We start from the raw sequence: 24,191 nt of genomic DNA, 5'->3' as shown, positions 1-24,191 counted from the left end.
GATTAGCTAAAAGGATGACAATAGATTTTAAAAAATCTTTGAAAAGGACTTTCAACATTTGGGACCTAGATGCTCGTAAGGCCGGAAAATGAAAAACTGAAGAAGGACCGGAGTTGGAGAGATCTGAAGTGGTGCAGGTTACCCAGTTAGGGAAGAGCAAAGCAATTTAGGAACCCAAGTTCTTGGTTTGTCATTTTACAGATACTCCTCAACTTGCGACCATCTGCACATACAACCAAAAATTTGTTTAAAAAAATAAAGAAAAAATTTAAAATTTACTCTGTTTATGTTGTATTTGACAAACTATAATAGAGATGCAGGGCATGTAAGAGCCAAAATGTGCATACTTACCTTGTTAGTCAGCATCCTGGGTCTGTAGGCTTGAGGCTGCCATCTTGATTGCTATCCACATGCGCAAGTCTTTGGTTGGTTTGTGCGCGGTTTGCGTATTGGAGTTCAGTTGGCGCATGTGCGAAAGTTAAGGGCATGAATTCAATATCGTTAGGGCGCTTAACTCTTGCGCATGTGCCAACTGAACTCCAATATGCGAACCCACCAAATGTGCGCCAACGGAAGACCAGGACACTGACTAACAAAGTAAGTAGGCATATTTTGGCTCTTCCATGCCCTGTATCCCTGTTATAGTTTGTCAAATACAACATAAACTTTGTAAATTCTTTCTTTTACTTTTTTTTTAAATAAATGTACGCAATTCCAACATATGTCCATTCCGAGATACGACCAATCCTTTGTTCCGAATTATGGTTGTCAGTTGGGAGCATCTGTACAACCTAACTACTTTGCATCCCCATCTTGAGTAGGTTGTGTATCTGAATCCCAAGTTCATTCTGCTCCTCTTATTTTCCAAGCAGTACCTTGCTTTATGGTTCCAACCCTAATAAATCATCTCATCTGTTTTTGCATTCTTGCTCGTTATTAGTTACACTCCCAATCTGAAGTCATCTATATCGATGAGCAACATTGTTCACAGGCTGATTCTTGTGGGAATTTTCACCTTCTTCTTGTCTGAGTAATTACCTTTAACTTGTTTCCTGTGTTGTCAGGAAACAATGGGGGTGCTCCATTCACATTTTGTAATGTGTCTCATGTAGCAACCGCCTTTGAATATCCAAGTATATTATATATGTTGCTTTCCTGGTCTACTTTTTCCATTACGTCTTCAAAGAATTAGATCCATTTACCAACTTTTGCTTTTGCATTGGAATTACTTTTTTTTGTTCTACATTTGGTTACATGATTAAGCACAGTATGTTTCCGATTATCTGAAATGCTTGGGACCGGACCTATCTCAGTTAAGTGGATTTTTTGGATATTCCTGAATTTTCTCTAAAGCAGCCCAGTAGCATCAGGAGAATACTTATATCTGCTGTCACCGATCCCCAACACCTCCCCACCGCTGTCTCCATTCCTGCCCAGGAGCCCGAGGTCTCACCTCACCCCCAAGTGGTAGAAGATTGCACAGGGATGGTAGTCCAGCAGAATTTCAGCAATCCCCTGAAAGGGTATTTGACAGAGGGAGCGGCTTGGGTGAACAAAGAGAGAGTGCAGCTCAGGCTTGCAAGTGGGGAGAGCGGCAACGTGGCTCGGGCAAATGAGCAGAGAGACAGCGGCAGCACTGCTCGGGTGGGCGAGCGGGGAGAGGGTGCAGCTCGGGCGGGCGAGCGTGCAAGTGGGGAGAGTGGCAACACGGCTCAGGCAAATGAGCAGAGAGAGCGGCAGCGCAGCTCAGGTGGGTGAGCGGGGAGAGAGCGCATCTCAGGCAGAGAAGTGGAGAGAGAGCGTGGCTTGGGCATGTGGGGAGAGATTGTGATATTCAATTCAAATTCTGAGAATGCCAACTTATAAATAAATAATCAGTGCTATCCTTCCCGTCAATGTGTCTCCTTTGTAAAACTAATTCCCTATAGTCTCACTTGAGCATGGTGGGGAAATTTTTTTTAACTTTCAAATTGTGACATCATGTCTCACCCAAGAAAACTTCTGGTTATTTGGAATTTCAGTTGTTCGTTTTTCGGTTAATTGGAAACACACTGTAATATCAGTGGTTCTCAACCTTTTTTTTCACTCACATACCACCTTAAGTAACCCCTTACTAACCGCAGGGCACCTATGAGATAGGATGTTGTAGGTGCTCTGTGAATAGTAAGGGATTATTTAAGGTGGTATGTGAGTGGAAAAAATGGTGGAGAATCACTGACTGATACTGAGCTAACAAGTCTCTTGTTCCTGAATTACTTTGACCTCTCTTTTGAAATGCAAGAATTCCATGAGCTGCTCGCCAGCTGACTGTTCCCTTTTCCTCTTAATGGAGAATGACATAGTCGGAAAATGACTAAATGGTCAAGATTTTATGAAAGGAATTTGTTTTTTTTTCCAGTTAAATTTTATGTTAGAAAGGCTGTGGAGAATGCAACATGGGCATTACAATGCAGGGGCTGCTTTTCGCAGAATGTGGAACAGGGTTTGTAAATCACAAACACAAATACTACCGTAAGACACAGGAGCAGAAATAATGAGTACAGGCCAAGAACTGTCAAACACTCCTCATATGATAACCCCTGCATTCCTAGAATCACCTCTGTGAACCTTCTCTGAACCCTCTCTAACAAACAGCACATCCTTTTTGAAGTGCCCAAAACTACTCACAATACATCAAGTGAGGACTCACCAGTGTCCTCTCAAGCCTCAACATCACATCCCTGTACTTGTATTCTCTTCCTCTTGAAACGAATGCCAGCATTGCATTTGCCTTCTTCACCACAGTCTTATCCTACACATTTACCTTTAGGCTATTCTGTATGAGGACTCCTAAGTCCCTTTGCATCTGGATATTTTCAATGTTCTCCCCATTTAGAAAATAGTCTGCCCATATATTTCTTCTGCCAAAATACATGACTGCCCATTTTCCAACATTGTATTCATTTGCCACCTCTCTGCCCATTCTCCCAATCTGTCCAAGCCCTCTGCAGCCTCCCTGTTTCCTCAGCACATCCTGCTCTTCCACCAATCTTCCTATCATCTGCAAACTTGACGGCAAAGCCATTCATTCCATAATCTAAGTCATTGAAAAAAAAGAAGCAGTCTTAAAACAGACCCAGGGGAACACCAATAGCAACTTGGAATCACCAAGAATGTGATCCTTGTATTGTGACTCTGCTTCCTGCCAATGCTCTACCCATGTTAGTATGTTTCCTATTAGAACCATGGGCTCTAATCTTGGGCTATTATACCATGGGCTCTAATCTTGGGCTATTATACCATGGGCTCTAATCTTGGGCTATTATACCATGGGCTCTAATCTTGGGCTATTATACCATGGGCTCTAATCTTGGGCTATTATACCATGGGCTCTAATCTTGGGCTATTATACCATGGGCTCTAATCTTGGGCTATTATACCATGGGCTCTAGTCAGCCAATGCTCTACCCATGTTAGAATGCTTCCTATTATACCATGGGCTCTAATCTTGGTCTATTATACCATGGGCTCTAGTCAGGCAATGGTCTATCCATGTTAGTATGCTTCCTATTATACCATGGGCTCTAATCTTGGGCTATTATACCATGGGCTCTAATCTTGGTCTATTATACCATGGGCTCTAGTCAGGCAATGGTCTACCCATGTTAGTATGCTTCCTATTATACCATGGGCTCTAATCTTGGGCTATTATACCATGGGCTCTAATCTTGGGCTATTATACCATGGGCTCTAATCTTGGGCTATTATACCATGGGCTCTAATCTTGGGCTATTATACCATGGGCTCTAATCTTGGGCTATTATACCATGGGCTCTAATCTTGGGCTATTATACCATGGGCTCTAGTCAGCCAATGCTCTACCCATGTTAGAATGCTTCCTATTATACCATGGGCTCTAATCTTGGTCTATTATACCATGGGCTCTAGTCAGGCAATGGTCTATCCATGTTAGTATGCTTCCTATTATACCATGGGCTCTAATCTTGGGCTATTATACCATGTGCTCTAATCTTGGTCTATTATACCATGGGCTCTAGTCAGGCAATGGTCTACCCATGTTAGTATGCTTCCTATTATACCATGGGCTCTAATCTTGTTAAGTAGCCACATGAGCAGCATCTTGACAATGGCTTCTGAAAATCCAAATACACAACATCCACTGCATCTCCTTTATCCTCCCTGCTTGTCACCTCTTCAAAGAATTCTAATTGGTTCATCATCAATATTTTCCCTTAAGGAAACCATGTGGCCTATCTTGTGATATGCCTCCAAGTACTTTGACAATCGACTCCAACATCTTCCCAACCACTGACATCAGGCTGACTGGTCTATAATTTCCTTTCTGCTGCCTCCCTTCCTTCTGGAATAATGGAGTAACAATTGTGATTTTCAAATCCTCTAGGACCATACCAGAATCTATTGATTCCTGAAAGATCATTACCTATTCCTCCACAATCTTCACAACTACTTCTTTCAGAACTCAAGGGTGCAATGCATCTGGTCCAGGTGACTTCTCTGCCCTTGGACCATTTAGCCTTCTGAGCACATTTGTCATAGTAACTGCACTCACTTTCCTTTCCTCATAACCTTGAACATCCAGCACATTGCTAATACCTTCCACAGTGAAGACTACTGCAAAATACTTATTTAGCTCCTCTGCTACCTCCATGCCTCCCATTATTATGGTTCCTGCGTCATTTTCTAGTGGTCCTATATCTCCTCTCACTTCTCTTTTTACTCTTTATACACTTGAAGAAGTGTTTTATATCCTCTTTGATATATTTGTTAGACTACTTTCACACTTCATCGTTTCCCTCCTTTTGAGATTTTTCGTTGCTTTCTGCAAGTTTTTAAAAGCTTCCCAGTCCTGTCTCTTCCCACTATTTTTTGCTTCTTTGTTTGGCCTCACTTTTGCTTTTACATTGGCTTTAACTTCCCTTGTCAGCCACAGTTGTGATATTTTACATTTGAATGTTTCTTCTTTTTTGGCATGCATTTATCCTGCACATTCCTCATTTCTCAAATCCATCCGCTGCTGTTCTGCCATCCTCTCTACTACTCTCCCCATCCATTCACTTTGGCCAGCTACTCTCATGCCACCATAATTCCCTTTACTCCACTGAAATAAGAACATAAGAAATAGGAGCAGGAGTTGGCCATCCAGCCCGTCAAGCCTACTCCGCCATTCAATAAGATCAAGGCTGATCTGATCATTGACTCAACTCCACCTACCTACCTTTTCCCCATATCCCTTAATCTGTCTAACTGATCCTTAAATATGTTTAATGAAGTCGCCTCAACTGCTTCCCTGGGCAGAGAATTCCACAAATTCACTACTCTCTGGGAAAAACAGTTTTTCCTCATCTCCATCTTAAATGTACTGCCCTGAATCTTGAGGCTGTGTCCCCTAGTTCTGGTCCCAACTACCGATGAAAACAATTTTCCTGCCTCTATCTTATCTATCCCTTTCATAATTTTATATGTTTCTATAAGATCTCCTCTCATTCTTCTGAATTCGAGCGAGTATAATCCTAGACGATTTAGTCTCTCCTTGTAGGTTTGAGGGGTTGACCTCCGGGATCAACCTCCTCTGGACTCCCTCCAAGGCCAGAATATCCTTCCTCAAGTATGGGAGACCAGAGCTCCAGGTGCAGCCTCACCAGTACCTTGTATAGTTGCAGCACAACCTCCCTGCCCTTGAATTCAATTCCTCTAGTGATGAAGGCCAACATTCCATTTGCCTTCTTAATAACCTGTTGTACCTGCAACCCAACTTTTTTTGTGATTCATGCACAAGCTCTCCCAGGTCCTTCTGCATTACAGCTTGCTGCAGATTTTCACCTTTTAAATAATAATTTGCTGTTCTATTTTTCTTGCCAAAGTGGATGACCTTGTATGTACTAATGTTATTCTCCATCTGCCAGACCTTGGCCCACTCACCTAACTGAACTATATCTTTCTGCAGCCTCTCCATATCCTCTGTACAATTTGCTTTTCTACTCAATTTAGTATCACCCGCAAACTTGGCTCCACGACACTCTGTCCCCTCTTCCACATCATCAATGTAAACGGTGAACACCTGTGGGCCCAACACCGACCCCTGCAGGACCCCACTTCCCACTGTCTGCCAATCAGAAAAACACCCATTTATCCTGACTTTCTGACTTCTGAAAGTTAACCAATCCTCAATCCATGTCAATATACTTCCCCCGACTCCATTCATCTGTATCTTATTGATAAGTCTCTTGTGCGGCACCTTATCAAACGCCTTCTGGAAATCCAATGTACAACATCAACCTGTTCCCCTCTACTCACCGCACCCATTATATCCTCAAAGAACTTCAGCAAGTTTGTAAAACAAGACCTGCCCTTTCTGAATCCATGCTGCATTTGCCTGATGGAACCCCTTCATTCTAAATGTCTCGCTATTTCATCCTTAATGACAGCTGCAAGCATTTTCCCAACTAAAGAAGTTAAGCTAACTGGCCGATAGTTACCCATCTTCTGCCTACATGTTCTCAGGCCAGTGGGCAAAAGCTGTTGGGCCGGCGGGGAGTGGATCTGGGGCAGGATCAATGGCTATCCTTCTTACGCATAATCCCCCATGCTGCAGGGGAACCATTTTGGCATTCCAGCGGCGTAGGGGATTATGGGTAAGGAAGACAGCCATTGCACGCAAGTGCTGACATCATTTTCTACCTTGGCAACCATCAATTGCTTACAAATTGACCAGCAGCAGCTACACGGTGTGTGTACATGGGTAGATAATCCACCTCCGAGGTGGTTTGCCTACCCATGCAGTTTTAAAAAAAATTCTGCCCACCAATTAGCCTGCACACAGGTAGATAACCTACCAAAGTGGCAACTTGTAAACCCCGACTGTTTGCAGGTCTGTTTCTTTCAGCCAACAGTGTCTTTTTACCCTTGCCATTTCTTAACTCAACCCACAGTGATTCTATATCTTCTGTCACCTTTTTCTAATCACTTAATGTTACCGTTGTCATACCCACACTCCTGTTCGGCTCCGAATCATGGGTCCTCTACTGCCATCACCTACGGCTCCTAGAACGCTTCCACCCGCGTTGTCTCTGCTCCATCCTCAACATTCATTGGAGCGACTTCATCACCAAAATTGAATACTCAAGATGGCAGAGGCCGACAGCATCGAATCCATGCTGCTGAAGATCGAACTGCGCTGGGTAGGTCACGTCTCCAGAATGGAGGACCATCGCCTTCCCAAGATCGTGTTATATGGCGAGCTCTCCAATGGCCACCGAGACAGAGGTGCACCAAAGAAGAGGTACAAGGACTGCCTAAAGAAATCTCTTGGTGCCTGCCACATTGACCACCGCCAGTGGGCTGATATCGCCTCAAAATATGCATCTTGGCGCCTCACAGTTCGGCGGGCAGCAACCTCCTTTGAAGAAGACCGCAGAGCCCACCTCACTGACAAAAGACAAAGGAGGAAAAACCCAACACCCAACCCCAACCAACCAATTTTCCCTTGCAACCGCTGCAACCGTGTCTGCCTGTCCTGCATCGGACTTGTCAGCCACAAACAGGCCTGCAGCTGACGTGGACATTACCCCTCCATAAATATTTGTCCGCGAAGCCAAGCCAAAGAATGTTATTCTTTACCAACAGAGCTGTGCTACCTCCCTCTGCTTTCCTTTCGTTACACTGTGTATCCTTGGACATTCAATTCCCAATGACATCCATCCTGTTGCCACGACTCCGTGATGGCCCCCACATCACACCTGCCAATCCGTAGCTGTATTACATGGTCATCCATTGTATATCTTATGCTGTGTGCATTTAAATACAAAAACTTTTAGCCCTGTATTTGTTAGGTTTTTTGAGTCTGTGTCCCTGTTGTATTACAACTCATCCCAATGGCTCCAATCCTTCTACACCAACTCTCTTCCAGCTGAATCTACTTATGCGCCAACAGCCCCTTCCTCGGTCTCTTCACTTCAGCTCCCACACCCCCAAAAATCTAATTTAATGTTAACAATTGAATGAGCGTATTTACTGTCAGAGTACATACATGACCACACATACAACATACAGCCCTGGAAAGGTGGAGCATTAAGCCACCAAGTCTGAAAAATTTCCCAACAACACTAAAAATAAACGCTCCCTTAACTTTTCTAACTTTCCATTTTTCTTTCTCCTTCATGCACAAATCCCTTAACATAAACATTTTATTTATCAATTATTATCGTAACACGAATGAGGGGAACAAAGAACTTTCAAGATCAACTGTACAGGGTAGTGATGAGGCTGCACTTGGAGTACTCACAAGTCGAGTGAAGATGTACACTGGCCTTGGAGGCAGTGAAGAGCAGGTTCAGAAATGACGGGCTTATCTTATGAGGAGAAATCGAGTGACCTAGCTCTATTCTCATTGGAGTTTAAAAGCATGAAGGGGGATCTTAAAGAAACGTAAAATTATGGAAAGAATGGATAAGGTAGAAAGGGAGCAGGGAAGAGACAGATGAGACTAGAGCTAAGACACAGTCTCAAGGTTTGTTGGGGAGGGATAGAATTAAGACAGAACTGAGGAGGGTCTGCTTCCCCCAGTCAATAGTGAATCTGTGGAAGTCTCTCCCTCATGAAGCAGTGGAGGCTGCCCTCATGAAAGACATGGTTAGATTTTTGAATATGTGGGAATTAAGGGAAAGGACAGGCAAGTGGAGCTGAGTCCACGGCCAGATCAGACACAATCTTATTGAATGGCAGAGTGGGTTCGACGGGCCAGATGGCCAGCTCCTGCTCCTACCTCTTATGTTGAGAGGTGAGCACAGGAGAAGGACAGAATGGTCAGAGGATTACAAGAGGTTACAGATCTAGAAGCAATTGGAAATGATGATCGTCACCAATCACCATGATGGGAGCAAAAGGGCTCGGCATCCACTGGGTCATGATCCATGGACTTTGCTTTTCAGAGATGGAAGATGAGAGGGCAAAGAGCCCCAGAATGGTTTTAGCAAGCTGGAAAGGATGCATCAAAGACTCACGTGGATGTGGCCAGAGCTGGAGGGCTTGAGTTACAAGGAGAAGCTGGAACTTTTCTCCCCGGAGCGCAGGGGGCTGAGGGATGACCTTCCAAAGGTTTATAAAATCATAAGGTGCAGAGATAAGGTGAACATTCAGTTTTTTCCCCAAGAAAGGGGAATTTAAAATTAGATGGCAAAGGGATTAAGAGGGGAAAGATTTCATGTGGACCCGAAAGGCGGTTTTTTTTTTGGGGATATTTTATAACGCAAAGGATGGTTGGTATGTGGATCAACCTGCCAGAGGAAGTAGGTACAAATGCAGTGCTTGTAAGACATTTAGACATGCAGGGACAGCACAGTTTGTGTAACGATTAGCCCAATTCTGTTTCAGTGCCAGTGATCGGGACTGGGGCTTGAATACCGTGCTGTCTGTAAGGAGTTTGAACATCCCCCCCAAGTCTACATGGATTTTCTCTGGGGGCTCTGGTTTCCTCCCACCATTCAAAATGTACCAAGGTCATAAGTTAATTGGATGTAATTGGGCAACACGGGATTATGGGCCGAAATGGCCTGTTACCGTGCTGTATGTCTAAATTTAAAGATTTTTTTTAAATTAAGAAAGTGTTCGAGCAATGGACAAGCTCAGGTAGGCAATCTGGCTGGCAAGGATGAGATGGGCCTAAAGGTTTGCTTCCGTCCTGCTACATCTCTGTGGCTTAATGAACTGGACCGAGGCAATAAAAGCCTGGGATGAGAGTTGACTGAGTCAGGACTGTGGATGTGTGAGTGTGTGGCCACAGTGAGGATGAACGAGGGTGCCATTACTCACCACAGGCTGGAGCTGCGTGCCAGGCAACATGAACTGCATCTGCTGCGCCAGCATGGCTGCCGCAGTCTTCTGCTGGATGAGGTTGTTCCTTCCATTGATCTCCAGCTGGGTTTTCAAGTGCGGCGGTGGATGGAGATACTTGCAGTTTTCCCGAGTGCAACGCCCCTGTCAGGACAAGAACACGAAACTAACAGAAGGGTTGAAAGCATGATCTTTTCACCTCCCCATCAGCATGTCCCACCTCACTGGGCACATCATTGCACCAAATAAGCATGGTCCACCATGGCCAGCCTTTTCCATCCACCCCCTCAATCCAAGAGTTCCAAGAAGGCAAGTTAAGACCAGGTCAGTGGAAAAGCTATCATGTTTAAGCCACCCTAGGGAACTCTGGTTAATGGATGACATCACTGGGGATGAAGTTTGATTATGATATTGAGGACAGCTACACAAATGAACAGCTATTAACTTCTATCATGAGCTTCATGTGACTCCCAGGTCTATCCTGGCCAGTGCCTCAGCTCAGAGCAGTCTGCAGAGAAATGTTCTTTTCATCCAAATGACCTTCTAAATCCATGTCCTTCCCATCACAATAATTGCCACCTTCTATATAATCCTTCCCCTATCAACTCCTAATTTTGTCATTCAAACCCTCAAAAATGTTTTCATCAATTACTCCAAAATTCTTCTGTTCAAGGCCCACTCTCAACTTCACACCTTTCAAAATTCTTCTGATGCATCCTGTCCCTCACCATGTCCTGCCCACTCGTTGCACTTGACCCCGATTCCTTAAATGGTCAACCCCCTCATCCTTCCCCACATCATTTGGCTTTTGCCACCTGGAAATGCTTTATACTTGCCAACTGACCAATTACCTGAAAGAAGAGAATGTACACAAAGTAGGGGGTGGGGGTTCAAAGGGCCTGCAAGTGCAGATCAATGATAATATCAGAACCAATTTCATATTCTGTGAAAGGATTGCTAATCTGATGCTTGAGCAGCAAGCTTCGCTTCCCGTGGTAGGATTATTAAAAGCAAAAAGGGGGAAACAATTTCAGATGAGAGCTTGGATCTGATAGAGATATTGACAAAGGTCTAAGGCCCAAAAGGTTGGTTGCACATCTTAGCTACATAAGGAATGCTGTGTAACTTGCTGAGTTTCTCCAGCTCTTTTGTGTATTGAACTACAATCATAGCGTCTGCAGACTTTCTTGTTTAAATCTGAGGGGTATGTTTTTCTAACAGAGAAGATTGTTATCTGGAGCTTGCTGCCAGAGGAGGTACTGGAATCAAATGCAATTACTATGCTTCTTTCTTTGGCTTGGCTTCGCGGACGAAGATTTATGGAGGGGGTAAAAAGTCCACGTCAGCTGCAGGCTCGTTTGTGGCTGATAAATCCGATGCGGGACAGGCAGACACGGTTGCAGCGGTTGCAGGGGAAAATTGGTTGGTTGGGGTTGGGTTTTTCCTCCTTTGCCTTTTGTCAGTGAGGTGGGCTCTGCGGTCTTCTTCAAAGGAGGTTGCTGCCCGCCAAACTGTGAGGCGCCAAGATGCACGGTTTGAGGCGTTATCAGCCCACTGATAACTATGCTTAAGAGGTACTTAAATAGTTAAGAGATAGAAGGATAATGTGTGGGCAACTGGAATTGGATGTCTTTGGGGAAACAGGGTGACATTGAGGTGATGGGCTAATGGGCTGTATGGCACTGTGACTCCATGACTATGAGGTTCGCGCCTGTTGACTCAGCAGTAGTTAACATTGCCGTCACTTGCTCTTGGGTGGCCTCCCATTCAGCTCCAGGGAGCCAATATGTGAGGATGTACAGGAAGGAGGACAAAATTTAGTGAAAAATCAACTGGGATTTAGGTAACAGCTGGCAAGATGTTGCCATAACAGTAAAGTCTCTCAGCTTTCAGGGAAGGGTGACCTGGTCAGTTACAGGAAGTTGTGCTTCACTTGATTGTCAGGGGATTGACCCCAGTGTGATATCTATTGTAGATCAGAGGTAGTAATGAGAAGGTGGGTAGAGGGGAGGGAGAGGTGGGGGGGGGGGGGGGGAGGGGGAAGACATGTAGTTCCAGATGTTGCTCTTGCAAACATATCCCAAGGATATCTTCACAGAATAAACAACTCTTGTCTGCTGTCATTTACTCAATCCCTGGGATGGACACTTGCACGTGTAACAATGCTTCAGTTGTGACCCATTGTCAATTTAGGCAAGCAGGAGAGCCACAGCCCTGCAGATTATAGGGATTAGTTGCATAAAAACTCTTGAGAAAATGAAATTCACAGCAGTCTACAAAAGGCAGGCAGCTTAAGCAATGGAGAACTTAGAAGAAATATATTGCCTAAAACATGGAATGGAAATCTTCACAGATGAAAGCAGACGGACTAACAGAATTCTCGAGTTTTGCAGCTTTCAAGAAAGTTTATTGACAGAGATTTTTCTTGCTTTTAATATTAATTAAAACTCATTTTAGGACAATTGTTCTGGGGATGATTACTTTTCGGAAACTTAAAAGTAACTGCACTGCCCCACTCGCTCCCAACAATTCTGCATTTTCTCCTGCTTCAGACAGAATGAAACAACGTCGAGTCCTCAACAAATACCAGCCTACACTAACCGTATCCCAATCTCATTTCTTTTAGTATTTCATCCTACATTCCTATCAACTCCCCCCAGATTCTATTACTCACCAACATACTAGGGAAATTTACAGCAGTCAATTAACACCCCCCCCCCCCCCACCACCACCCCCCCACCCTTCTGGTTTCCGATGCTGTGAGGCAGTATCTCTATTAGCTGCATTTTGTCTCCTTTCCCAGAATCTGCCTCTCCCTGTTCAAGTTAATCTCACCCTTACCACTTAAAAGTGGAAACATTTCAGAAAATCCACCACTTGAAAATCTCTCTTCCAACCTCCCCTCTCACTCTTCAGTCTATGATTCCCATTTACTGCTCATACATCACTCACTCACTAAGCACAAAAAAAGACCTTTCACTGCCTTCCCTCTCAAGTGCCATCACGGTCCTGAAGACCCTCCATTCCTGAAGCTTCTATGCTGTAAATCCCTCATCCCTTGATCTAACTTGATTAATCTGAAACTATTGCCAAGAAATAACAGGAATTGCATTTCTTTTTACACCATCTATATTCTTCTCTATTGTGAATGGTTTATTGAATGTTAAATTTAAATTTTAAAAATTTAGACATACAGCACATAAACAGGCCATTTCAGCCCACGAGTCCGTGCTACCAATTTACACCCAATGAACCTACAGTACGTTTTGAAGGGTGGGAGGAAACCGGAGCTCCCAGGGGGAAAAAAACCACACAGTCATGGGGAGAACTTACAAACTCCTTACAAACAGAGCAGGGTTCAAACCCTCACCCCGATTGCTGACACTGTAAAGGTGTTGTGCTGACCGCTACGCAAACCACGCCGCTCCGGTTGTTTTAAATTTGCCCATTGATTACTTGCAATAAAATAATATTTTAAAAAATGGATTGCAACATTTCGTCTGCCTTGTGTCCAGGTTTCCCGACATGCTTAGAGCAAGTTCAGAAACTTGGATTGACATCCTAACTTTAAGACGCACCCACCAAGTGATATAGCACGGAAACAGGCCCTTTGGCCCATTGCATTGTTGCTGACTACTTCACCCCAGTTACATATTTTTTCACTTGGACCCGAATCTATTGCTCCAAATTTCTCCTGCACCCAACTTCTTCTTTTCTCTTTGGCTTGGCTTCGCGGTTGAAGATTTATGGAGGGGTAATGTCCACGTCAGCTGCAGGGGACAACTGTCAGAAGCCAATTAATCCACGAACCCACATGTCCTTGGGTCACCGGAGGAAGTGGAAGCAGCGGGAGAACCCCACATGGCCACAGGGAGAATGAGCAAACTCCCCACAGAGACAGAGGTCAGGACCAAGCTCAGGTCTTTTGGTCTGCGAGGCAGTGACATGAACTGCCGAAATTCCATGTGGCCATATAATAAAATCTTAAGAAGAAATTGACTTGATTGTTGAACTGTGCAGTGTTATTATAATCTTCTTTAATAACTTGGAATAACTATTCACCTTATTTGATAAACAAAGGACAAATTACAATGTCATGTTCAACAGTTTGTCAACCTCTGGGCTGATCAAAAGGTCATCCCACTCAGATTTGCTCAGCACTCCAGCTCCAATATTCCTATTGAATGACATATGGATGGAAAATCTGAAGCTGAAACAAACTCTCCATTCATATATAAAGGGGCCCTACCCCAAAAGGCAACAGGCAGGGCGGCACAGTTAAGTTCATTGAAGCTTCGATATGAGATAACCTCCTGATCTTGTGAACCTTTACAAGAATTGAGTTCAAAATGGTAAGCTCTTTGGAAGGGAAAAAGAAAGGTATTTATACACAAGTCCTCAGTGCTCCCAAAAGCTTTTTACTCTGTCACTTCTGAAGGCAACTTCAAGTTAGAGAGAGACCACTTGCCAAGGTCAACAATGATCTGTTATATGGGATATGCAGCAGGCCATTATGTGCTTTAGGGAGTATTAATAAGCAGGTGATTTGCTTTTTCAGTGATGTATGATGGACAAATAATTAAGGAAGAAAATGACCCACACTCCACACCCTTTAACAAATAGTGTTGTAAAATGATCTGAGTCAGGATTCAGGAGCAGGATCAGTGGTGCAGAAGATGATGCAGCAAATGGGACGAACACAATTGCGATTCCACTCTAACCTCGGCCCAAAATGGATCCTAAATATGCTTTCCAGGAATTGGAACATAAAGAAAATAGGAGGCACCAATAAAAAAAATGCATGAAATTTGTTTGCATTAACCAGTGACTGAAGATTAAATCACGGAGTACATCAGCATTTCTGGAATGCAATGTCCACAGCATTATGAAACACCTTGTTTGATCACTAGAAGAGGGCAGAGTTTGTCTGTCGAGGCATGGTAGTCATTCAGGTGCTGACTTTATGCGTCACGAGGGATAAGCAGAACCCAGCTTCGTGGCTTCGACGATGGGACAGCCGAATAAAGCCAGTGAACTAGAAAATATTCAGGCTTGCATGGAAATATTGGTATATCATGGAATATATCCTATTTCATACCTTAATAAGCCAGTAAACTAATCCAACACATCCCATAAACAATCAATTTTTGTCTTGTTGCACCCAGCCCAATTAATTTTAACCCTGAGACCAGATCTTTTTGTTGACTAAGTTAAACAATAGATTCTCCACCTTGCTAAGAACTACACAAGACAAAAGTTTGCATATATCTATAATATATATATAATATGGTTATATATTAGCGTATATAACAAAGATTAGCGTATACAGAGCCGTTGTCATACCCACACTCCTGTTCGGCTCTGAATCATGGGTCCTCTACCGGCATCACCTACGGCTCCTAGAACACTTCCACCAGCGTTGTCTCCGCTCCATCCTCAACATTCATTGGAGCGACTTCATCTCCAACATCGAAGTACTCGAGATGGCAGAGGCCGTCAGCATCGAATCCACGCTGCTGAAGATCCAACTGCGCTGGGTAGGTCACGTCTCCAGAATGGAGGACCATCGCCTTCCCAAGATCGTGTTATATGGCGAGCTCTCCACTGGCCACCAAGACAGAGGTGCACCAAAGAAGAGGTACAAGGAGTGCCTAAAGAAATCTCTTGGTGCCTGCCACATTGACCACCACCAGTGGGCTGGTATCGTCTCAAACCGTGCATCTTGGCGACTCACAGTTCAGCGGGCAGCAACCTCCTTTGAAGAAGACCTCAGAGCCCACCTCACTGACAAAAGACAAAGGAGGAAAAACCCAACACCCAACCCCAACCAACCAATTTTCCCTTGCAACCGCTGCAACCGTGTCTGCCTGTCCCGCATCGGACTTGTCAGCCACAAACAAGCCTGCAGCTGACGTGGACATTACCCCTCCATAAATCTTCGTCTGCGAAGCCAAGCCAAAAGAAAGATATAATATACACATAACTTCAAATGCAGTACAATACCATGAGGTATTTCAAACATTATCAAGCAAAACGTGCTATCCAGCTGCACAAAATCCACCGTCAATAATTTGGTATCTCATCACAAGTTATAGGAGAGAAGTAGGGCATTCTATCATGACCTGATCCATCCTCCCACTCACCTCCACTCCCTGGCCTTCTTCCTGTAACCCTGACTAATCAAATACATGTTAACCTCTGGCTTAAATACATCCAATGTCCTCGCTTCCATAGCCACCTGTGGCGACGAGTTCCAGAGACTCACGACCCTCTGGCTTCTTTGTTTTAAATTGAGGCCCTTTTATTCTGACATTGTGCCATCTTGTCCTATACTTTACAACCTTGTCACAATCTACTCCATCCAGGCCTTTCAGCATTCAAGATGTCTTCTATGAGGTTCCTCCTCATCCTTCTGTACTCAAATGAGTACAGTCCAAGTGCCGACAAACATTCCACATATGCAAACTCTTTCATTCCTGGTCTCATTCAAGTAAATCATCTCTGAACCGTCTCCAACTCCAGCACACATTTTCTCAAATAAGGCCCCCAAAACTCTTAAGTGAGGTCTCACCAGTGCCCTACAAAGTTTCAACATTACAATCCTCCTCTAGAAATGAATGCCAACATTGCATTCGCTTTCTTTACCACCAACTCAACCTGGACTCATTTTGTTTCCCACCCTCTCTTGAAACACAATGGGGACCTGGATCCCATGCTCCCATTAAACCTACTGAAGCTTTACTCTTCTCAGATCAGTGAGCAAGGGTTTGGAGAGAAAGGGAGGTTTTAAAGTTCAACTCAAAATGGAAGGAAGTAGAAAGCCTCAAGCTTGGAACATGAAAAGAAGGGAATGTGTTGGGCAGAGGCATGTCAGGAAGACATTAGGCCAAAGAAAGTCAGAGATTGGAAAGGCTTGGAGGGAGAGCGGACGGAAACTGATCACTGTAAATTAAAGGTTTTGCTGGCCAGGGAGCTGACAGAATCTCAACCAGTGAATGGTTGAAACTGGCTTCAGGCTGTTGACCTTATAAGGTTAAAAGCAGATTTCTGCCACAATCAATGAAAACGGGGAGAAGGAGTCGAACTTGGTTAAAAATTTTACCATTAAAGCGAAAAGCTGTGAAACTCAGGGAGGTTCTTCAATGGAAACTACCAAATAGTCTCTAATCCAGGCAATATCTTGCACCCTCTTCAAAACCCCAATGGTCACAATTCCTGTAAAGCAAAGACAAGAACTGTTCCCAGACACTGTATCTCTGAAGGGACTCTCTTCTTGTTCTCCTTCTCTTATTATTAAGGGCATCGGGCAATGTTCGCAGTGATCAGCTGGTTAAATGGTGTAAAGACAACAACCTTGTGCTCCACATCAACAAAACCAAGGAGATGATTGTGGACTTCAGGAGGAAGTCAGGGGAATATGGCCCAGTGCTCATCGAGGACTCAGTAGTGGAGAGGGTCAAGAACTTCAAATTCCTGGATGTCAACATCTCCGAGGATCTGTCCTGGAGCCTCCACATTGATGCAATCACAAAGAAGGCTCACCAGCGGCTATACTTTGTGAGGTGTCTGAGGAGTTTCGGTATGTCATTGAAGACTCTCGTAAACTTCTACAGGTGTATTGTGGACAGGATCCTTGCTGGCTGGATCACTGCCTGGTATAGAGGCACCAAATCTCAGGACAACTACACTCCAGAGGGTAGTTAACTCTGCCGGCGACATCACAGGCACCAGACTTCACTCCATTGAAGACGTCTACGTTAAGCAGCTTCTATCTTCAAAGACCCCCAGCACCCAGGCCATGCCCTCTTTCACTCTGCTACCTTCAGGAAAAAGGTACAGGAGCCTGAATACAAGCACTCAGCGGTACAGGGTCAGCTTCTTCCCCGCTGCCATCAGATTCCTGAATAATTAATGAACCAAAGACCCAGCCTCACTTTTTGTCCACTATTATTGTTATTTTTTTTTATATATAAAGTTGTAAGATGGTTTATAATGTGAATGTTTGCACTCTGATGCTGCCACAAAACATCAAATTTCCTGACGTTCTTGACAATAAATTCTGATTCTTTCTTTGCCTTATGGCTGCCAAAATTTGAATTCTTTCAGGTATATTGGAGTTTATGTGTTATTACGTGAAAGTAAAAAGGAACCTCGAACCATCTTCCAAATATGACCTAACCAAAATTTTATACAGCTGCAAACAGCTCGAGTCTGAGAGTTTATTGTCATATATGTGAGGATAAGGTACAGGGTACACAACATACACCAACTATTGTATGAAACGAATTACCACAAGATGCTAAGAGACAAAAAAAATGATAAATAAATATTCACAGGGCAGTTAATGCATAAAAATAGGGATGGTTATCAATGAGAACAGGTTTTTGCAGTTTTTGGTTAGGGTTAGAGCAGTATGGTCAGATTCAAGGGCCTGAAAGCCGTTGCATAAAAACTGTTCTTGAACCTAGAGTTACATTTTTCTCCTTACTTTTTTTTATATCTCTGGAAGTGGAGGACAAGCCCAGGCTGATTGCTGGACAACTTTCTGCTCCGCATTTATATGGAGAGGTTGCATTATTTTCGCCAGACCACTGAAGGCCAATGGGTGATCCGCTAAAAATTTATGAAATTATGAGAGGCAGAGATAGGGTCTTGTCAAATATTGGAAGGCACAGGTTGAATGAGAGTGGGGGAACATTTAAAGGATGCCTTTTAGGCATTTTTTTTCTTCCCACAAAGAATGGGGGTGCCTGGAATGTGCTCCCAGGGGAGATGGTGGAAGCAGATACAATAGTAACATTTAAGAGGCATTTAGACAGGCACATGAACAGGCAGAGGGTGGAGGGATACAGATCATATGCAGATAGATGCGGTTATTTGGAGTTCCCATCAGAGTCAGACATGGTGGGGCAAAGGGCCCTTAACTGCTCTGTTCTTTATTTTGCAACTTCCACATTCTTATCTCTAACTGATCCTATTCACTCATTGACCAAATAACCTTGTTTACAGCATTACCCACAGGTCACCCCAATATTACCTTGTCACAACATCCTATACTCCCTCCCTGCAGCTTATTGAACATTTTCCTCTTTCCTTCCCAGCTCTGCCGGAAGGTCTGAACCTGAAACGTTAACTGTTTCTGACCTGTCAGTTGAGGAAGTTCAAGAGGAACCTTCCTTTGTGCTGATGGGTGCACATTTGCCTTTGTGGCAGTTCTGTATTTTCAAAAGGCTTTCCATAAGGTGGCACTCAAAGGATTCTTCCCTAGAAACAAACCTCATGGAACCAGGATTAATATTTCATCCTGCACTGAGGACTGGCCAACTAACTGAAAACAAAGCGATTGGATAAGAGGGTGATTTTCTGGTTATGTACGAACATAGAACACACAAGTTAGATGTTCTGTCTTACTCCACCATTTAACAAGATCATAATCGATCTTTTTATCTCGACATCACTCTCCTGTGCTAGCTTTTCTCCCTTGAATGCACTCAATAAATGAGTCTCGACAAAGTCTCTTTGGTCAAATTTCCCACCTGAGCTAGTCCTCTGGCAGATTAGACACATGCATGACACACTCTTTGAAGAAGTTGTAGGTAGAGGTGACTACAATTAAAGCATTTTACAAACATTTAGACAGGTACATGAATAGTTAAGGTTCGGAGGGATACAGGACAAGCTGAAGGAGACAATTTGGTTGGCGTGGACATGGTTGGGCAAAAGGGCCTCTTTCTCTGCTGTATAAAAGAAAACATAAGACATCTGACTATCTGTCTAACTCTCTCTGTGGATGCTGCCTGACCTGATGGGTTTTTCCAACTTTTTCTTTTGGTATCCATTTCACACCTCTGTCCCTGGTGGGATGGTGGAATTTCAAGATGGATCACCCACTGCAAGTGTGTCAACCTTGAGGACACTGATGTTTTTGGAGACAGCTGCCACAGTCTGCTTCGTCGTCCACCACTACCAGATCTGGTTGAAACACAGAGGCTTGGGAGAACCCACTGGTTATGAGATTGCTTTTCTCTTTTGCATGCAGCTTCACTATGCTGGCTCCCCATTTTTAGGGTTATGCAGTGCTTTTCCTAGCATTCACCACTAACCAGCTAGATTAACAGTGGAGTGAAAGCTACACTGAGCCATACGGTTACAGATGGTGATAACGTACATTCCTGCTGCTGGTGGTCTAAGGAAGCCACCCTTCAGATGCAGTCGTCTCACACCAATGGATTGGTGGGGACAAGGTCATGTGGCCTCATCCCATGTGTGGGCTCATCGTAGCATTATGGCAACTGAGAGTGGTCACTAACCCCTTCAGTTAGCTCAGTGGAATTCTATGAAGCCACCCTTGCACATGGAAGTCCACCATTCAAAGCAAGCTGTGTGCCTTTGCTACCTTCAGTCCTTCTCTTCCAAGTGTTGTTCAACTGGGTAAGAGATTGATGAATCTGAAGTGTTAACCATTCTTTTCCTCCCACTGATTCTGTTCAACCCTCTGTGTTCCTCCAGCCAACTGTTTTTGGATGATAGGAATAGGTTTTGATGTTAGCATTACTGACATGAACTGTTACATCTCAGATTATTAACTAAAGCCTTTGGGAATTCACATATTTCCATCGTTAACCCAAAGCCTTTGCATTACTCACCTAGAAACTTAATTATCCACACCATGCAAAGGCAACAACTGAGCCCTGAGTTCAAGTTGACCTGACCTTCTCCAACATCTGGTCATTTTGCATGTCAACAATCTGCTCAAAACACTCATGTGGACTGAGCAGTCTTTTCATTCCTATCGAGCTTACAAGGTCTGGTTACACTAATGAACACAGATCTCCGAGATTTACGCATTTGCAATCATATCTGAGGCTCCACTTTACTTATAAACCACATAATTTAGAACAATATACTTGCGCTCAAACTGTGAAATAAATGTGCATTTAATTATTTAATTTATCTGACCTAAGCCCACCCTTTGTCTTCCCTCAGCCACTGAATCTTGTCACAAGAAGAATAATCGATGTGACTGCATCTTCCCGTGTTTGCTCACGGTGAGGGCGAGGTCTGTGGAGGGTCCGCTCAGCTCACTGCGCAAGGGAGTTGGGGGTGGTTGGTAATCAGCACAGTCAAACTGCCCTGCTGTGGTTGTGGTGTTAGTGGAAAGTGGCCTTGCTCTGTGCCAAGATTTTAATGTAAATCTCGACATGATTCCAGTGATGTTCACTGAGACTCACTGTGGGTACAGTATATTTATTTGATGGCTGGGTTTCTTCCTTCCTCCTGCCTCTACAATCTCTTCGTTGTCCTCATTTCATCTCATGTGTGTTTTTTTTTAAAAATCCTCGAACACTCCATTCCCTGTCTCTTATTTCTTGGATTTATAAAGTTTTAGATTGTTCTAATGGTTATAAGGATTTTTTTTTTTTTGCCGACTCTCTGTTATTGTTGGTGAGTTATCCTGATCTACATACCAGTCTACTCTTTCAGCGACAGGTTCACAGGGTCAATGCCCAGAATCATCTGATGAGCATCACGGTCAGATTAAACTTTCCTCCCTCTCCTTTAATTGGTTGTGGTGAACCTTCGTTCTCCTTATTACACCACTGCGTGCCCTCATTCTCAATTTCTAACACTCACAAATTTAGGGCAGGAGGAGGTAATTTGACCCTTGAATCTGCTTTACCATGCACGTCTCTGTGGCTGATCTGATTGTAACCACACCCTTTTTTTTCTGTCCACCCACGATGATGTTTCACCTCTCAATGATCATGAATCTGCCTGTCTTCCTAAAACATACTTCAGATTTTCCTTCCTCCGTCCTTTCAGAAAGAGAGTTCCACAGAGAAAAAGAAAATCAATGTTGAATAGGCATCCTCTTATCTTCCAATATGGCTCCCAGTTCTGGAAACAATGAAAAGATGAAACATCCTCTTCATGTGCACCTTTTCAAGATCTTACAGAAACCTAAATTTTTCAGTCTTCTTGAGAGAGTCATGGAGTTGTACATCATGACACCTTAACTGTGCCCTTCATGATCTTGTAAATCTCTATACAAGGTCCCCCTTCAGCCTACTTCACCGTTGGGAGAATAGGCCCAGCCTACTCATCTCATTATAACTCAAGCTCTCCAGTCCTGGTACCATCCTGCAATCTTTCCCATTTAATAAAATCCTTCCTCTTGACTGGGACTGCACACAATACTCCAAGAGTGTGTCCATTTAATTTGAGGTTGTGATGAAGACTAGTCTAGTTTGGCGTTGATTGCCAATCCTGGCTTGCAGTCAACATGGTGCTTGCGATCTACCAACCAGCAACAGGCTCACAGACACCAAATCCCAGATTAAGAAAACCCGTGATGAAATCTGCTGCGTGTTTTCTTTTCACCTCTCTGTGATGCTCCACTGGGGTAGACTTGCTTTTGTTCAAGCAAAGGTGTTATCTTTTCACCCAACCTGCCAGGGTGGTTCAGAGGGCATTGTAACCAATGCAACAGGAGGGGGGAAATGGGAGTGAACTTTGGACATTGCAATGTGCTGACTTAAGGCCTGTTGGAAGTGACTCAAAAGTAACTTTCCAAAAGAGAATAGAGAAGTGCACATAACAAAAAGGTATTTGACTACGAGTTAATCAACTAGTTATCAAAATTTTTGTACAAACAATGATATGATAACTGATAGTTACTGATATGAAAACACAATGGTAACTCTCAACTATGCTTAATACCTTGCAGTTATTTATCTGAAAGGGCAGAATGTATTGGTGCTGGATCATAAAGGCAATTATTTAGCTCGGATTTAATTTGAAATGGGTTAGCTTTATGCTAGAACACGGTACGCAGGTGAGTCTTCTTCTAAAGAATGGAAATCAGTCTCTGCCTTCTGTGGAAACTGCCCTTGTGTCAAATTCTGCCATCACCATGGGAAGAAGGTGACATAGTTGCTGGCTTTGTCAATCAATACACGTCTCATTTGTCTTTAGCGACTGCTGAGTGGGAGAACTTGGCTGAAGTCTCCAGCTGTGCCTTGGGGATAAAAGAGTGTTGAGGCTTCATTCCACCAGCTATAACCATAACGTGGCTATTTTATTGCAGTCTTAACCTACCCTTAATGAAGGCTAAGGCTGCTGCTGCTTGAGATAGAGGGGGAAAGGATTTGGTCCTGGAGTGAAGGACAAGTGTAGACTGCTTGACCTGTGAGGATGTACTGCCATTTTGATTCTGGTTATTCCATTTGCTTTGCTTTCCTAACACTGCAATCTCATGCAGCAATTCCCATGACACTTTGCAGGAAAGAGTGCTTCCTGCCATTACTCTGAAACGGGGCTCTCACTTTAAGGTGATCCTCGATTCCCCCACCCAGAGGAAACAGTTCAACTGGAGCAAATGTTACACTTGTGCTAAAACTGTATTCATAGTCCAAGAGGAAGGATAATTATTAAAGTGCAATGTTGAGTGGAATTCCAAAAAGGTTCCACAGCCTCAAGGACAACAGCTGGCTCTCTCTCACAGGTTCTGAAGATGTTCAGCTAAACTTCCACAATTACCCTGCTGACCGATGCAGATGATTCTGCAAGCAGTGGCTGCAGTTACAGCTTGAAGGTCTTACCTACAAAGTAAACAATCAAAAGCAAACAGCTACCTTTGCAGGGCAGAGAGCTTCTTGCAAGTCTGACCGATAATAATTTTCTGCCTCCACGATCCGAGGTCAAAGACAGCTTCGCCATTGTGAGACGAACAAGGTGAATGGCTCATTGTGATTCTTTAACTTGGGCAGGTTTGTGCAAATTTTCTGCTACTTCCAGAAACGGATGCCTGGCTCCCTGTTAACTATTCTGTGGGCAGAAATAGGCTGCAAACAAGGCACTGGTTCCCAGCACTTCGTCCTTCCCAAGGATCAAGTGGTAAGATATCGTTTAAGTAAATCTGTCCACTCAGATTCAATGAATGCAAAACCATGACAGTCTCTTTTAAAGGCAACAGGGCTGGTGGCAAGAGGATCGCAGGAACTGGGAGGTAAACTTCCCTGAGCATGCACCATTGATCTTGCATCAGATCTCAGAAACTTCTTGGAAAAACATTTTTTTATAAAAACATCCTCCTGCACTGTTTTAACTGTTCTTTCCTCTCTACCCCACACAACTTTAGTTTTCCGATTTATTGTCAGAATACATTCATGACATCACATACAACCCTGAGATTCTTTTCTCTGCAGGCGCTACTATTGTAGTGTAAAAAAGTTGTACACAGCATATATACATGTAAACAGATAATAAATGTAAACAAACTGACTGTGCAATACAGAGAAAATAAAAAGAAAATCAATAAACTCCTTAAATGAGTCCCGGAT

The 24,191-nt window shown here is 43.7% G+C and overlaps 1 protein-coding gene across 17 annotated transcripts in view; it reads right to left on the bottom strand.

The window, feature by feature from the left end:
• Nucleotides 1-24,191, bottom strand: part of LOC138740690 (muscleblind-like protein 3) — a 118,342-nt gene that overhangs the window by 60,823 nt on the left and 33,328 nt on the right. For all 17 annotated transcript variants that reach the window (XM_069893693.1, XM_069893694.1, XM_069893692.1 and 14 more), the window contains exon 2: nt 9,829-9,993. In XM_069893693.1, coding sequence (XP_069749794.1) covers nt 9,829-9,993 — 165 coding nt within the window. The remainder of the gene's footprint in view (nt 1-9,828; nt 9,994-24,191) is intronic.

Source organism: Narcine bancroftii, chromosome 8 (assembly GCF_036971445.1).
Source record: "Narcine bancroftii isolate sNarBan1 chromosome 8, sNarBan1.hap1, whole genome shotgun sequence".
NCBI lineage: Eukaryota > Metazoa > Chordata > Chondrichthyes > Torpediniformes > Narcinidae > Narcine > Narcine bancroftii.
The sequence above is the reverse complement of the archived record's forward strand: the minus strand, read 5'-3'. Positions and strand labels throughout refer to the sequence as shown.